Source organism: Vigna umbellata, chromosome 6, assembly GCF_029865625.1.
Source record: "Vigna umbellata cultivar VRB3 chromosome 6, Vumbellata_1.0, whole genome shotgun sequence".
In the NCBI taxonomy this organism is placed as follows: Eukaryota; Viridiplantae; Streptophyta; class Magnoliopsida; order Fabales; family Fabaceae; genus Vigna; species Vigna umbellata.
This window is the reverse complement of record NC_142170.1, coordinates 3,919,614-3,937,223: the sequence shown is the minus strand read 5'-3', so window position 1 is coordinate 3,937,223 and position 17,610 is coordinate 3,919,614. Positions and strand designations below refer to the sequence as shown.

General features: G+C 31.0%; 1 protein-coding gene across 2 annotated transcripts; it reads right to left on the bottom strand.

Annotated features, from left to right (window-relative positions):
• Nucleotides 1–6,908: 6,908 nt before the first annotated feature.
• LOC124834150 (uncharacterized) lies at nucleotides 6,909–17,187 on the bottom strand. Of its 2 annotated transcripts, XM_088092977.1 has the most exons (8): nucleotides 16,893–17,187; nucleotides 16,095–16,250; nucleotides 14,409–14,599; nucleotides 14,187–14,267; nucleotides 9,448–9,568; nucleotides 8,153–8,467; nucleotides 7,501–7,560; nucleotides 6,909–7,189 (listed from the first exon to the last, which is right to left on the bottom strand). In XM_088092977.1, the coding sequence occupies exons 3-8, from the start codon at nucleotides 14,597–14,599 to the stop codon at nucleotides 7,103–7,105; spliced, it is 855 nt and encodes a 284-aa protein (XP_087949103.1). In that variant the 5' UTR covers nucleotides 16,095–16,250; nucleotides 16,893–17,187; the 3' UTR covers nucleotides 6,909–7,102. The 2 variants fall into 2 exon arrangements, with proteins under 2 accessions (XP_087949103.1, XP_047164733.1); XM_047308777.2 differs by lacking the exon at nucleotides 16,095–16,250.
• Nucleotides 17,188–17,610: the final 423 nt, after the last annotated feature.

Sequence of the window (17,610 nt, the reverse complement as noted above, 5' to 3'; positions counted from 1 at the left end):
TGTGTATCAAATTCATATGTTCAGATTTCAAGTGAAGGTGTGTAGTTTCAAAGTGGTAAAAGTAAGTTCCAAAGTGAATCCTTTTGGTGAGGTTCAAGTATCATTAGTATAAATGCAGGGAGCTCAGCCTTGGGGGTTATCCTGAACTTCAATGGTCTTTCATTCTCAAGTAGAGAGGATTGACACATGTGGTGAGGAATAGTAGGAGGTCTTAGTCTTGGGGGCTTCCAATATGCTCCAAGGCCCATAACAAACTAACCTTTCGAGTGTGGTAGGGTGAAACCCGTTGGCAATGAGTTTGAAAAGTAATAGAGGCCACCACAAGTACACGACCCGTCATAGCTCAACATTCATACTAAATCCGGATAGTCAATCTAGGTCTTTGCATGTTAAGATGTTTGGGTTGATGTATGTGATATAAATTATTTATGTATGCTATGTTATTAATGTGATATGATTTCTTTGGTATCTAGCTTACCCTTGCGTCTTTGTATGTTGTTTCTCTTTTGCGATGATCACCTAATGGTGTGAGCTTAGGGATTCACCTTTTCAGTTGTTCAAGCTAGAGGTGAAAGATAAGCATATGAGTTATTAGATAAATCTACAGAAGTAGATCTCTTCTTTGAAAGAGGCTTGTTTTACCTAGTTGTTCTAGTAGCATCTATGTAACGTTTTATTTTGGTAGTTTTATACTATTAAAATGGGATGTTACAACTAAATTATTTATTTTTAATATTTATTTTGATTAACATTTTATATTGATAAACATTTATTTTAGTTGTTGATGTTAATATATTTATTTTTAATTTGTATTTTAGTTAATTAAATTGGCACATGCACAACAATAATTTTATATATTATAATTACTGCCAATGTATAAAGTGTATTTTTATATTAAATGTAACAAGAATTTAGGTAAAAAAAATTTACTCTACAAAGTTTATAAATTTATGTTCTGGTTGATTTTTTAATTAATGTTTTTTGTCTTATATTTAGAAAAGTAAAGTGATATACATTTATATTCATTTGAGACACGTTATAAAAGAAAAAAATGGTATATCAAAGTATTATTTCTGGAGTTAGAGTTATACAAGATGGTTGTTTATATATAGTTTTTTGACAATTTAAAAGTAATTAGATTTGCAACAAATTAGGAGTTAATTGTATTTTTTCTTGTATTCAAAATGAATATGTTTTAGAAAAAGAAGAGTCATGGACTAACCCTAATTCATATGGTTTTTTGAGAAATTTTGACCCTGTGGACTTTTCCAATGTGGGGCTTTTTTTGGTCCTGTGAATTTTTCTGACCCCAACCCATGTGGGTCAGGACCAAACCATATGATATGGCCAAATTGACTAGTCTACTCCTAACAAACTTCAAATTGCCTTGCAACCCAAGTCTTCACGCCTTCTCTCTTTAGACCGTGTGGCGAAGTTACCTACAAAATGTATTAGACAATCGTTTGGTAAGTAGAGTTAACTCTTGACAATGCAATAATTGCAATCACCCACATCTTTACCTTAAACATATATTTATAAGTTTTACAATGAATTTTTAATAAGTCTGACCTAATTACTGCCCAATAGTTAATAAACATAATTTACCTATAAACATATTTTATCTTTAAGTTTGATCATTATTAGAAAATTATTGATCCGTCCGTTTTTTTTAATGGTTGTTTGGTTTTTATTTTAACTACTCTAAAGTAAGGACTGGTTGAGAATAAACGTGTATAAGTCACCTTAATGTAATTTTTCATCCTATACATTTCATGATGAATCTATGTCATTTGGTTCTGTCAACATTAGTGATCACTGTTGGGTTTGTTGCAATTAAAACTGTTTTGGTTTTACATGTGAATGTAGTCAATGAACGAGACTTTTGGATATGTTCAAGATATAATGGCAATTTTGAGCTTATAAAGTCTAACACATTTCTAAGGATTTATATGGATTGTTAGCAATTTTGGGTATCCATATATATATATATATATATATATATATATATATATATATAACAAATCATTAAATGTGTTAGGACAATTGTATTTTATTAGCGAATTATAAAGTGATCTAATTAAGTAAATGTGGCTAAGGACATATATGTCATGAAAGTTTTATTGTGTAGAGATGAGTAATAATTTTAATTCTTTGAATGGACTAAATTATGATTATTGAAACTAAAGAAAAGTAATTGTCAAAGGTTACATAAATGGTGGTCCTCGTTTGTGAGCAAACTTATGATTCCGGTTTCTTTCTCTTTATCCCCATCAGAAGAGAAAATATAAAGGGAACTAAAGATGCTCTACAAAGAAAAAATCAGACACCACTTCAGTTTATTAATTATTCCTAATGTCTAATCCTTCAAGAAGTATGCTTCTGTTTACTGTTCTATTGAAAACTCTTATATTTAAGGGTTTATTGTTTATGATTATTATTAATATGTAAATTATAAATCTTACAATCCAATTATTCAGTGACATGTGTTGATGGATCACATCACAATTAAAGAATTTCATTTTTAATGAAAAAATTAAGATAAAGATTATTGCAAAATGTCATCAAATGTCCCACAAAAATAATAAATGAATTAAATACTTTTAAGTAACAAGAGTTACCTTCTAATTATCAATTATAGTTTTTAAGTTAGTAATATATGTTTGATACAAAAATGTGAAGAAAGAATTATGATTCATATTCTAATATTATTATTTTTTTGTTTATCTAACTCTCGTATCATACGCTCTTTTGCTGGTTTATTTTTTCACTACTCCTTCTACTCTACATCTATTTATATATTGGTAGAATTTGTATGGTATGATTACTATTTTTTTTTTGTCATGGAAAGAGATATTGTATATCTTGCTTATATCCCATTTATTAAGATATAAGTTTTGTACAATTTTTCTTCAGTAATTTTAAAATTGTTTTAATATTTTTATTTTATATCAATTAAATATTCATTTAATTCTTTTATATATCATACTAAAAATTTAAAATAATTAAATAATCTAATAATAATGTGATTAAAAACTATTTAGTATAAATCGGCCAGTCAATGCAAAATATCGATACGAGAGCGGTAGGTCATCTATCTAAATTTGTGCACTAGTAAAGACTGATCGGTCACTGAACATGTTAATGACCGATCGGTAACTTACATATTAAGCACAATATGATTAATTAGATAAAACATGCTTATGAGACATGGGTTGCAATTGGGTCAACCTTAACCAAAAGCTCATTTCGAAACCTATAAATACATAGTAAGGTAAGAAGGTAAGTGAATTATATTTATTGAATATTTGACTTAATTGTAATAATCGATCGGTAACTGAAGCTAACTTGAGTATTAAGGTAACAAATACTCACCTGCTCGGATTTGGACAATATTGAAGAAGATTCAATAGAACGTAAGGAAAAGTGAAGTTAAGAGAGATGACTGGATCAAATTATAAAGGTGTACATAATGAAACAAAAACATTATATATTTTAGAAATATAGCATTATAAATTTAAGACATTGCACATTAAATATTCCAAAAAAATATTTTTTAAAGTTTAATATAACATAAAATTGTATGTTATCTTCTTAATTATACGTTTAAAATATATTGATATTACGTACCCCAAATATATATATATATATATATATATATATATATATATATATATATATATATATATATATACATATATATATATAAAATAAAATTATATATATAATAAAACTAAGATATAAAAGATTGCATAAATAAAAGTCTACATACTTTTTCCAATACATGATATTGTAAAATTATTTTTTCCTAGGTTAAAACATGAACATATAAAATCATAAAATTTGATGACATCAATACCTTTCCTATTAATTATAAGTGACTCTTCAGAACTTCAAGTGTTCTGAAAGCCACACTTGTTTAGCACTTTATCATTGGAATCTCATGAATGTGAGAAGAAAGAAACCAACCCATTGGGTAGCAATTTTTTTTTTTGTCTTCATTGAAAACAAAATAAAAAAAATGGAGAATCAGATATGTCAACAAAACAGTTAAATATCATGATATTCAACTTTTATAGTTTCATCTCTTTAAAAAAATATACACATAAATATAAATATTCTATATAACGCGTTTTACAAAAATGACAGTAATATTATTATATTAAGATTTTATACAAACTATCTTCTGTGTGACTCTGAATTCTTAAATTTTTCCTCTCATGAATATATTATGAGTAGGGTATGATATAAATATTATGTCTAGTTCATGTTAGACCTCTTTGGGGTACACGTGTAGTTTTATTAAAAATATAGTAATCTATTGTTACTATTTATTATACTAAATTTGTTATATGTTTAAAATGTTGAATTTATAAGATAATTGGAAGTTAAATTTTGTATCTGGTTATGTTTTTTTGTTATTTCAAGAATAGTTCTTAATGTAAAGAAAATTAAAATGACCTATTTAGATTAATAATATAATAATTCATTATTTCTTTTAAAAGTCTTATAACAAATTAGAAAAAAAGAAAGAGACTTATATAACATATAAACAAACTTATACTTTCCAGCTGTAGGTGTTTCAAGTACATAAAATTACTCCATTTTACCTTCATAAAACTATTAATAAATAAAAAGACAAGATGCTGATTCATCATCCCAGAAAAGGAATCAAAACAGAAGAAAAAAAAATAGAGACAAAGGATATGTTCTTGACTTTATTCCAAATTAATTTCTTTAATATGATACACAGCTATCCTGAATCCAGATAAAAGAAATTTTTATCAGTTTTTCAGTTCTCAAAGTTTTTTCTTTTTATCTATATATTCTATCTTTACTTCATAGTTTTAATCCCTGTAAAAAAAAATAATAATGTAGGATAGCAAATGGACCCTTTCTTTAATAAAAGTTAAAGGAATCCTACGTTTCCATCTCATATGCCAACTCACCATCTTTAATATTCAGATTTTGATGTTTGGTATATTTCATTCTTATGATTTGAAAGTCTTTAATTATTCTCTCTATTGGTTGCTGTATTCTGAGTAATATATTCAGAGAAAAACAAATATAGCACTGATAAGTGTGAAAATGTTAATGATGAGTACGATTGATATATTAATAACCATACCAAATTCAACTAAAATATCTTAATGTTTCATTAATAAATTTTAATGGTGGTGGATATAACAAAAATATTTTTAATCATTTTGGTTAACTAGTTGTCCTGGTAGAGAAACTTAAACATTATTAAAAATAAGTTAAAAATAAAAGGTTGAAATATATATATATATATATATATATATATATATATAGCATGATGTCGGTGTAGCTAGAAACCATTTACAAATGACTGCACAAACAGGAGAAAGAAGAAACACAAAATGTTACGCATAATGTAAGGAAAAGTAGTAAAATTTTGTTGATTGAATTATGTTTCAGACGTGGATTGTGAATTGTGAAAAAACAAAATTTGGTATATTGAAATTATATGATAAACTATTTCATTGAGTGATGAACTAATTAGTAAATTGTTTGAGTTGAATTTGTGATTTGTGGATTGATTTAGCTATAATGGAATTATCTAAATTGCTCTATTAAAGGTCTAAATTTTGAACTATCATATGGTAATTGGAATTAAACAAGAGTGGAATTATAAACAAATTGGATAACCTATACTAGACAATCAAGAAATTATTTTCTGGTATAGCACTTAGTGGTATCTGAAAATCCTGTTAAATTTAATCATAAAATCAGTGAACTGCAATTATTATAGTGTTGGATGCGTTAAATTTAAATTTATTAAGTATTCAACTCATATAGAGGAAGATATTTAGTATGAGTGTCGAAGGAAGTCTTCATCTATAGATGTGAAATTTACCTTGTTATACTCCTTGATAGGAATGTGACTCTATCATGATATAGCTATAACTTTTGAGAGGTAGAGGTGAGTACGATAAATGTATGGTTTCAAATTTTACTCAATACACTAGTCTTCTAAAAGTCATATCAATTGTATGATGATGTATGAAATAGCCACGAGAATCTTTGTAAATTCTTGAAGGTGATTAGAGTTTGTAACAATAAGTGTAAATTTTCTTTTATTTAGTATTTAAGAATGATAGTATGATTTTAAATCATTCTAACTTATCCTAGTGTGTTTTTGTTGTAATGTTGGTATCTATATATTATGATCGTGTATTTCATTAAAGGAGAAAATAATGCAGAGATCAAATATGAATAACACAGGATTTCCATTGGATGTTTAGTAGTTACATAGTAATAACATATATAGAGGTAAACGTAAAATATAAATGTAAAAATAATTAAATGTAAGCATTTTTAAAATATAAATTAAAATTGTTTTTTAACAGTTAAATAAATAGTTATATTTAAAATAATAATATAAAATAAATTATTTTATTTTATTATCGCACATCTTCCTACAATTCTTTTATAAAGTTAAAACGAAAGTGAATATATCAATGTCGATTTTTGTGTAAATTCTTTTATTTATGCTCTTTCCTATCCGCACTTTTCTATCACATCTATCATAGATATTATACTTAAAAATCATGTTTTATATTTTATTGTAAAATACTTAATCTAAAAAAACTAGAATATGTTCTACTTTACTTTAACAATCTTAGAAGTATACTATTTTTACTTTTTGTGTAGAAACACGGAAACAACAACACAAGGTTAATAATCACATATTCCCTTGTTGACAACAAAATCAAAAAGCATAAACTCTATAAAAATATAAAACTTTTGGGTACTTATTATGATAAAATTGAAACTTAATTATATATATTAAAATTTACAAGAATCTTAAAACTTAAAAGTTTTTTTATTTATTTATTAACCAAAGTAGTAATTAGATAAAATCTTCTCAGCGGAGACTCAAATTCAGGTATCGTTTAAATCTAGTCAAAATCAATTTGGGTAACCTTTAGCTTTTTGCAAGTCCAACTCTAAGCAAATGGCAAAATTGAAAAAGTATAAAATCTAATATGTAAAACGTGCAACTAATCTACATACACTTTTCCCTTCAATGAAGCAGTAAAGTCAAGAACCTCTTCTTTTGCTAAGTATAAAATAAATCAACCTAACTGTCACCTTCTGTAGCCATTTTCCGTTTATGTGACCTCTTTCTTTTCCTACTTCTCTTCACTTCATTATCTCCTTTCATGTCCTGCATAGGAGCAACAGTTAATGAACATATAACAAATATGTGGGAAAAAAATTCATTTTCAAAAATTCCTGGCAATTGCTCGCAGAACCAAAACACAGTTAAATAGGAATTATATTTGCTAAGTTGTTCTGTATTTTTCTATGTACAAAAAAAATAGCATAAATTATATGGTTTTAATTTGAATGAGCTCATCTAATGATTGATGGACAAACTTTACACAAGAGTGGAAGAAAAATTAAATCGAACATTCACAAGCCAAGTGTTTATGCGATGATATTGAAAAAAAAAATAATAGAAACTGCAAACTCTACCTTAGAAGGACCAATATTTTGACTTTTACTTTTCTTCTTGCACGAAAGTGGGTTTGGACCCTGCAAAGTTTAAAAGCACTGTGACAAAAATACAAGAAATACTAAATGGAAATCATAAACTACTAAAAGTAATATAGTATAAGAATATTTCCCAGTTATTAACGTAAATAACTACTTTGGTCATCAATCTTTCCTAAAACAATTTCACCAAGATTTTCTGTTAATCAATGCCTGCATATTGTCAAACTTTCCACAAATAACCTTAATGCTTAAGAATACTTTGTTTTCCATTTACAAGAAATATGTCATGAAGGTGACAGGCCTAATATACGTGATAAAACCACATAATTGAACACAACGGAAATAATAGATGATGAAGTCATCTTGATCATATGTTTTCCTAGGACTGTGTGATTAGGCTTTTTTCTAAATGAAAAATTACAAATTGCAGAATGCCATTATGAACCTGTTTGAATTTTATTCTAATTAAAATGTTCATCATAATGTAATTCGATAAAAACATATTTTCTTTATGATAAAATAATCAATTCATTGCATAATTAATGTACCAAAGCTTTGTTTATTTTATTCCAAAAGCCTCGTATGGTAATAAAAATTGAAGTTAGGATAAAGCACAAGCTTAAATTATAACCTTAGCTCTTTTTCTCTTGAACTGAGGTTTATCCTTGATTGGCATCCGATTCCTTGCAAAAGTACTCGTTTTTACTGCCTGAACATTCATGGTTTGATCTCCTGAATCCACATTTTCTATTGTTTCAGCAATGGAATTGTTAGCTTCCTCATGGGTTAGTCTATTCATCACCCTATCCTTTAATATCTTGTACTCTTTCTCATTCATATGCAACCGTCCTTCTTCAGAAGTTTTGACATATTGCCGTTGAAATGCAGATGGGGATTCAAGAAAAAGAGCATTTCTGAGACCATATATGAGAGGCACACCAGGTACCTAGTACAAGCATATTAGAAAGAATAGTATGTCTGAACGTGCAATTCTGCACATCTTGCAGCACTATAAAAGCATTACATCTCTTCAGCTGACTTTATACAACAATAACCAGAGATCACATAGAAGTATATAAAAATAATACATCGTAAGTTATCATTTACAGAAGCACATAAAAACGTTATATAGATGCCAAGGCATCAAGATGTTAAAGAAATTTCTATGTAACCATTCTAATTAGAAATAGCTATTCCAAATGACTCAATCAATAACCCCAAGTAGGAAGATACTTCACACAAAGTAAGGTGATGCAACTACACTGGATTGTTTGAATGTGATTAGAAATGGGAGATATATAATTGCATCACAATATAGGAGATATTAATCAACTGAACATTTCTATGATTGAATCTGTATCTAAAAGAATAAAAGATAAGAAATGGGATATAAAGATACAAAGATGAGGCAAATGCACTAGACATGATAGTGTCTTGTTTTCCACACTTCAATGTATCAACTAGTTTCAAAAACTTGTCATAATCTTAGGCTTAACAAGAAGTTCCAAATTCATATTGGTAGTTTGGACAGACAAAAATTCTTCAAGATTGTTATTTAATTGTCAATTAAACACTAGGCTCGGCGAATACAATAACATATATCAAACCGTAGATTCAATTCCACAGGCAACAATATTTGATTGTTGTTCAATTCAAATCCACCCCATCCCACCAACCAAGGTTTTCAGATAAAAGAGTTTTGCCTGGATAATAAATTTCAAAGATACTTGTAAGAGGCTACAAATAACCTAATACCAAGATAATGTATTCTAAGTCCAATAAGAGAGACTATTATAGTTGAATATCATTCAAAAAGTAGTTCAACAGTTATACAGTTTTTACCATGATTACAAAGACAAAACTAAAACGAAAAACATATCTAACCATTGGAATCAACTTTTCAAACAAATAATATATGATGCAAACCTCTTGCAGCTTGTTTCGGAGGTCAGTGTCCTGACTAGCAACAAAGAAATGCTCAGAGTTTTTTTCTCCAATAACCTCCTTGATGCAAGCATCTGCACCCACACATTTATCATGCTCACATCTGCAAATTGGTTAGAGTAAATATCAAAGTAATGACCATCTCAACATAATACCAGCACTCAAAATATTAAAACAACATCAAGTACTAATCCTGACCAGTTTAGGAAAAATTTAAAATACATAAAAATACAGTGGTCAAAGAGTGTAATTGATAATAAGTATTCTTCAGTATTCAAATTTTCATAGAAGCACCGCATCAATTATGTCTTATGGACTCAAGTTGGGTAATTAGTTTGACACTTTGCAGAGGGTGGTCAACATCCCAAGTCTCAATTTTTGAAAGAAAGATCTAGATTGGTAATGGAATATGGCCTCCAACCTGAACTTTTAAGTAAATATTTGGTATAGAGCATTGAGCTGGCTCATTTGGCCTCCCAATTTTGATGGTTAGAGATAGACAGTAAAGAAGCCTTCCCTTTGCATCTGTCAAAATAATAGGGTTTCGTAGAGCTGTCAAATTTTTTCAAAGCCCTAAGGCCAACCCTGGCATTTTCTATACTGAGACCCATTTTGTTTGACCCATGTCTGAGGGGGACTTTTCCAAAGCCCCTAGCCCCCAAAGCTCCAGAAAATGGGTTGGGATTAAATTAGGGCCGGGTTAGCCTCCTAGCCCCCAAAATCCCACTGTTGACCCTTGACATGCCATTTTCTTCTGGACAAACGTTTGCTGCGAAGAGCTTTACAACAATGGCAACACACAGTGGAATCTACGGCGGCAGCGCATGGCGGTACATGCAGCGGCAACACACAATGGAGTCAACAGCAGCACTTGACGACAATGCACAGTGGTATAGGCGGCGGCGATAGCAATGATCGAGTGGTTGAAAAGCGACGATTGAGTGGTTGAAAAGAAGAATCGTGAACGAGGTTATCTTTTCTTTCAAATACTTCTCGTGCTTTCAGTTTCCCCGTGATATTTTGAGAACAGTCCAATCTTGATCAGGTTATTGTTTGGTTTCTCATATCACTAATGCATTTTCATGCTGTTTTTGGGTGTAGTGAATGTCTGGTTCATGTATCATAAAAGTCAAATTCGCCCACTCTCTCATTTCAGAGCTTCTTGATTTGTTTTTTCTTTCACCAATTTTTTAATGTATTTGGTTCAATTCCACATTCTGTTGCATTTCTTGTTGTAGCGACCTGGACAATACCCACGAACCATCGCATACTGTGGCACCCTTTCACCTTCTTGGTACTTCACATGTCGCACACCCATATGTTACTTTTTTATTTTTATTTATCTACTTCTTTCAAAGTTTGAGTCTTTTTGTATTTTGGCTTCAGTTTTTCTTCTCTTGTCTCAGGTATTCTCCTCTACTTTCAAAGGGTTGTTTCTGAATTTGGTTTTGCTTTAGTGTAAGAGCTGCTGGGATATGAACTTGTATTCATACTTCTTACTTGGAATGAGATCATTGTAGTGTAGATGTATCAGTCTATACTAGTCCATTATCAGTCAATTTCAGCTGAATATATCTGCACACATGTGTATTGATCGCTTTTTTATGTCAAGCATAGTTGTATGAATCTCTTAGGTGCTAATCGACATTAATCCTTTATTTTAATGCAATTTATCAATGAAAAGTAGAGATTCTTCTCTCAATTTTACGCATGGTTTTGTTGTTATCAGGGAGAGAAAAGTACATTGCCTAGTTCATGAGAGATATTTGAGAGTTCTAGTGCTTTTTCATTTTTGGGATGTATCTTTCAAAGAGTTTCAAGCATGAAGTTGTTGTCATCCTGTGGTTTTGCTGCTATTTGCTACATGCTGCTGGGCAGAATAACATCACTAGTAATGTTGAAGGTATGTGCTCTTTTTTTTGTATTCTCTGATTGCTTTGCTTCTATTAGGAATGCACTGATGTTTTTTGACTAGTTGGATCATTCATGACATTATGTAAGAGTCTCTATAATTAAATTATTTAGTTTAGAGTCTTATTCCTGTCTTCTTTATTCCTTTACATAAAAATTGGAATTTAAACACAGGGTAGCTGGACTTGTGCACTAATCATTCTTTAATCTCAAAGGACCCTTGCATGAGGGGGTGTGCAAGGGATGTACTATTAAAACCATTTATTTTCACCTAACAACTTAAGATTTTGAGATACTTGTTTCGTGATAGCTTCTCTTTGATATATTGCTTGGATTTGTTTCTCTATTGAACATCACATTCACTCTAGCTCTCACTTTTCTAGTTAGTCTTCTCTATAGGAAGACTATATATAGGTGGGGGTTCCTCTATCTTGGGTCATGTTTTTGTTCTGTTTGAGAGAGTAGAGAGGATTGTTAGAGTGGTGTAAGGAGGGATACATTGTCCCTTGGCATTGTACATGTTGTTTTGCCATCCTAAATCAATAACACGAGGTCTTTTCAGTGAATTAGTTTGTGAGTTGCAATTACTATGTTTCTTCTATCAAGAAACGTAACAGAAGTAAGTTCCTGAAACACTGGTCATTTTATAATTCCTATCTCATGATGTGTTTTCAGTGATAACTTGATTAATAGGAATTGTTAAATCTGCCTACAAGCTTGTTACCCGATTGGCATTGGCTCAAGTCTTTTAAGGTTTTTGTGTAATATGTTGAACTCAGACGTTCAATTGTCACCATACTGACTACCGTTCTTGCCTATCAAATACTTTCAACTCATATGCAGTTAACATATTAATTCTTAAATCCAGAAAATTATTCTTTGGTACGTTTTGCAAAAATTTGAGAGTGGTTGGAAGATTTAATACCTGCACTTTTTTCAGAGTCTTTGTTTTCATTTCTTTTGCTAAATTTAATGTTTATGTTAAATGTGTCTCCCTCTCCCTATGTATGGAAGATCATGTAGTTTTTCTTATTTATACATATTTTGTGATGCCTTTAGAATCTATGCCTAATAAATATTCAAGTCTCAAGAGCTTTTTATTTTCTTTCTAACCCATACTATATCTCATTTGTTTCGCTATCTACTTTGTTATATCCATGAAACAATGTTGTATCCTATCTATTTATATGGTTAAGGGCTTCAACTGTACATATTGAAGATTTGCATTACAGGGGAGACACCTTCATTTTGTAAAGGACCGTACTCCAATATTTGTATACCCGTGGCTGTATTGGCAGCAGTACCTGGTAAAGGAGGAGGGTTGCTTGAAAAGCCACTTATTGAGAAAGTCGCCCCTGACCGTGAGTCTGAATTTGATTTGAAGTAAGCAGGAGTTTTGTCTACTTCAAATTAAGATTTTCTAGTTGGAGATGGTACTATTGGCCATGTCCTGTGGCTTGGACCTTATATGGATTGGCAGCATCACAGTTGTTGGATGTAACAACTACAGTTGAGGTAAACGAGACAGTGAAAGAGTTTCTGAGAAGATACTTTATCTATAGAGATGATTTTGTTGGAGTTGTTGCAGGTGTAGTTGTTGGGTTTGCAGTGCTATTTGCTACCATGTTTGCTCTTTCTGTAAAGGTTTTCAATTTTGAAAGGCGATAGAATAGAATATATGCCTTCAAGTGAATGCTAATAGTGTAAAATATATAAAAGAAAGAGAAAAAATATATGATGTTAATGGTAGTTTTGAATTAGGTGCTGACCCCTTTGAAAGCATTGAATTAAAGGTGGCTTATCACACTTCTCAGTTTGGACTTCGGAGCTACTGTAAGTTGGCATTTAATCAACCGTTTGTCCAACCAGGTTCAATGTCTCTGATTCATCTAGAGAGAACATTGACCAATGGGTTTATATTTTTTTCATCTAGAGATAGGTATATTAACATTTCAGTTGTATTTAAATGAGTTTATATTTTTTTCAAGCTAAAAAGGAGAGCCCATGGGCTGGCCCTGACCCATAGGGCTTTGGGGGTATTTAGCCCTATGGGCTTTTTTAATAAAGGGTTGTTTTGGCCCTGTGGGCTTTTTTGGCCCCAATCCACATGGGCTAGTGCCAAATCTTATCAAATGGGCTAACTTGACAGCTCTAGGGTTTCGGAGGGAAGGGTGACCAGTTGGTTGTGGAAACAAATCCAAACACAGCCTCTTTACATATGCAAGGGAAAGACTGTATACGATTACCCTTTGACATTAGGGTACTTTGGTTAATTAGTTAGGTATGGAAGGAGGGAGGGATAAGGACAAAATACTATGAAATTGATATTAACTTAAATGATGTGCTATATTCCAATGCAATGATAATATGACCACTAGTCCTAGAACACTAAAGGAAACAAATCATGAAATACAGAGACATGATCAATCAATCCTAAGAGAAATGAGAAAATAGGAAAGTAATTCTAAAGGATAACCTAAGATGGTATAATATAATATATTCCAATACATTCTAATATAATCAAATAACAATTGAAGTAGTCGAATCTTGCATCAACATGACTACGAGTGTCAAATATTTTGGTTACTCCAGTCCAGTCATTGTTCAGTGTATTTAATCCAAGGGTCCAGCTTGTTCCAGACACATTTAATCTAAAAGTGACCCCTTTGCAAAAAAAGCATAAATCCAAATGGTTCCAGTTAGTTGGATTCAATTATCATTCATTGTGCAAGAAATATATTCAATGAAGCAGTAAAGCTAATGAAACAATGCATCTCACATCATAATTGCTCGAACAGTGAGGTAATTACCTAGCAACTATAAGTTTATGAGCGTTCTCCAGACTCTCAGAATATGAGCTACCAAGTCGCTTCAACTCAGCCAGAACACACCTGCATCATGTCCGTCAAAAACCCCAAAGGGAAATAAGAAACAAAAATAAAACCTCCAAAACAAAAAATAAATAAAAAACAGTTATATTTCATACCAACTAGAAATAAATCTAGCTTAAACGCACACAATGAGAGAGCAACCTGGTTGTGTAGAGTTTGACAGAAGCACTGAGGATATTGCCAAGAGCGATGTCAGCGGGGGTTATTCGATTCACAAGAAGGTGATGCACAAATGTTCCATCACATAAAACCTTGAAAGGCTTCCGAAAACCAAAGCATGTAGTGTAAAATGTCAAAGTTTTTCTATGCCTCTTCTGTTTTTTCACCTTCATCTGGAACAACACACAACAACACAATCGAATCACGTTTAAACGGGAATTATCTCAGATATTAGACCATTATTTTTGTAAGATTGAATGAAAGGAAAAAAAAATCAAAGGTTAATAAGCAAAATGCATCATAAGAGCAAAATTAATGTGGATATAAACAAATTGGCTCTTGAGATTAAGAAAGAACTTTGATGGAAAATAATTTCAATTCGGGAGAGAAGAGGGAGCTGACTCTAGAGGGAGTAAAGAGGAAGAGATGTTTTTGTTGGGCCTTAGTGGGACAACCAAACCCAGGTACACTATAAGAAAAATCAAAATTTCCCATGGACAAAATTAATTCAGAACACTCAAAATCCGTGAGTAACAATGTTTTTACCATGAATTTCCCCCGAACAAAAAATTGTGAGTAATATCCTCATAGGAAAAGTTTCCCACAAATTTTTAATTTCCATGGGTAATTTCCATTTGAAGTTTTCTCTGAGAAAGGATATAGCATCTCAGTGGGTAATTTCCCACGGATTTTGTTTAGAAAACATTATAGCCATTCCCACAGATTTTGCATGAGTTCGCGTCACCATTTTTCACAAAATAAAAATCCGTGGAATATTCATAACTTTTTTAAAAAATATATAAAATAATCAAATATTAATTTGTCTTTGGTATTACAAAATGTATACATTAAAAAATATATTTAAATAACCAAATTCCTGCTGCGTGCTATAATATGCTTGAGGGATTATTTCTGGTCCAATGCAATCACCGATAAATCAGGGAGAAATGCAAATAAATATCCCTGATGGAGAAAGGTGGCACCGAGCTACAAATTAGCAACAGAAGGGTTTCAAACTCCTTTAGAGATGATGCACAAAGCTAACAAGAAGTATGAGGTGGGTAAAGTGACCCACGAGGAAAAGGCAAAGCAGAGGCAGTTGAGAGGCATATTAAGCAATTAACTCCTAAAAATTTTGAAAAGCTTTTATGGTAAGGTTAGAGCACTAGCATGTGCAATTTAAACCTACAATATTTTATTCTCTTTTGGAGTTTGGAATATAATAATTTAATTTTCTTACATTTTGGGTCTGTCAAAAAAGAACTAGGAAGCTTTCATTTCATGACTAGATTGCCAAGAATTTACAATAATTCTCTTGATAAAGACACCAACATTGACTGGGACTGTAATGAAAGTTCTTGGGATAATTGGATATGAAAGCATGATGAAAGCCTAATTTATTCTGTTGAGCTTATTCAAGTCGGCCAAACTAGTTACCGTTGGCACCAACAAAACCTTTAGTATTACAATAGCTAGCCATGAACCAAACACCACATGTAGTCCTAATCCTAAGCTAACATAAATCATTGTGGCAACATAACATATGAGTAACAATAATTGAAATAACAGCAACAAGGGCAAATAGGTCTAAGCTACTTGTTCTCAGAGACATTTCATTTACCTTGTTCTTCGATCTAGAATATTAAACTGTATAAAAAAAGGACTAACCCTTAATTTTCATGTAAAAGTTCCTCTGGTTTCTCTTGCTCTTATGTCTATCAATCTTGACCTTTTCCTATGGACTATAAGGACAAATACTACTACTTTCTTTCTATGATCAAGCTACACACTGCATGCCAAGTCCACTGCTCAGTGTTAGAACCACTGAAACAAATAGAGCCAAAACATCACACCAGACATAAACACATATAAATAAAATTCACGAAATTCTTGTCATAATTGTTGTTCAAATAGCAGAATATGATAAGCAAAAATGTATCAACCGTTGAGAAGGTTCAAACTCGTTATTTCAAAACCAATACATGAAAATCAAAACAACTTCATTTTGGATTTTTCTGTTATTTGAGAAATCTAATCAGCGAGACCATTGAAGAGCGCAAATCCAAGAATCAGAATCAAGAGTAGAGATCACCAAATCATGTAACCAGACAGCTTGCATTGCTTCTGTCCCCTATGAGATTGAAATGGTGGGAATAATGGAAAACTAAATCAAGTTAAAACTCTACCAAAATTCAAAATCTAAGACAATGAAGATTCCGAGTCTTGTATATAACTTGAACAATTTAATTGCCGGAATCTCCCGTTAAAACAGAATAATAATATTAATTTGATTGATACAATTGAAGTAAAAAAAAAATCTATGAGTTCTTACATCGTGCATACAAAATTTCACTGAAGAAAAAAAAAATTGCTCTTCAAAATATATGATTTCTTACACGGTTACACTTGAGTTTGCATAAATATATACCAATCTTAACATTATACGAATCAATAAAAAGTACATACCCTTTGGATTACACGAAAGCTGAGACCTCGCGTCACGAAACGAAACAAAACCCTAGAAGAGGCACAATCACTCACAGAGAGCTCGCGGATGTGAGGTGACTTTCTCACGGCACGGGCCGAAGCGGAGCGGAGGTTCTAACGAGTTCACTGACGGAGCAGAGCGGAGGCGAGCAGGTGGCGGAGTGGAGTAAAGAAGAAACGAAAGCAGCCAAGTCCGCCGTTATGATCAAGCACGGAGGAGAGAATTAGTTTACAAAAGGGTAACTGATATTAGGGAGGAGAGGAGGAGAATTTTTTTTCAATAATAGATAAGAAATAAATACCCAAGTTAATACAAAATACCATGGTTCTTTTTGTTTTATATTTAATCGTTTAAAATAATAATATTTCATATTATCAACCATAATATTTCATATTATCAACCATAATATTTATATATTTTTCATAATTTAAAAATTATACATAAAATTTTGAAATTTTAGAAATAATTTTTAATAGGAATGCGGTGGTTATGATTAATGATTATTAATATTTAATTAAAATCTATAAGTATTATGTTAATATAAAAGTTTAAATATTATATTTTATAAAAATATTATAAAATATAATTATGACTATAAAATATGAATATACTTCGAAAGACTTTTATATATATAATTAAGATGTGAGCCTCCATTCACAATGTTTTGCAATTTTTGTTTGATAAGTAAAGCTTTAT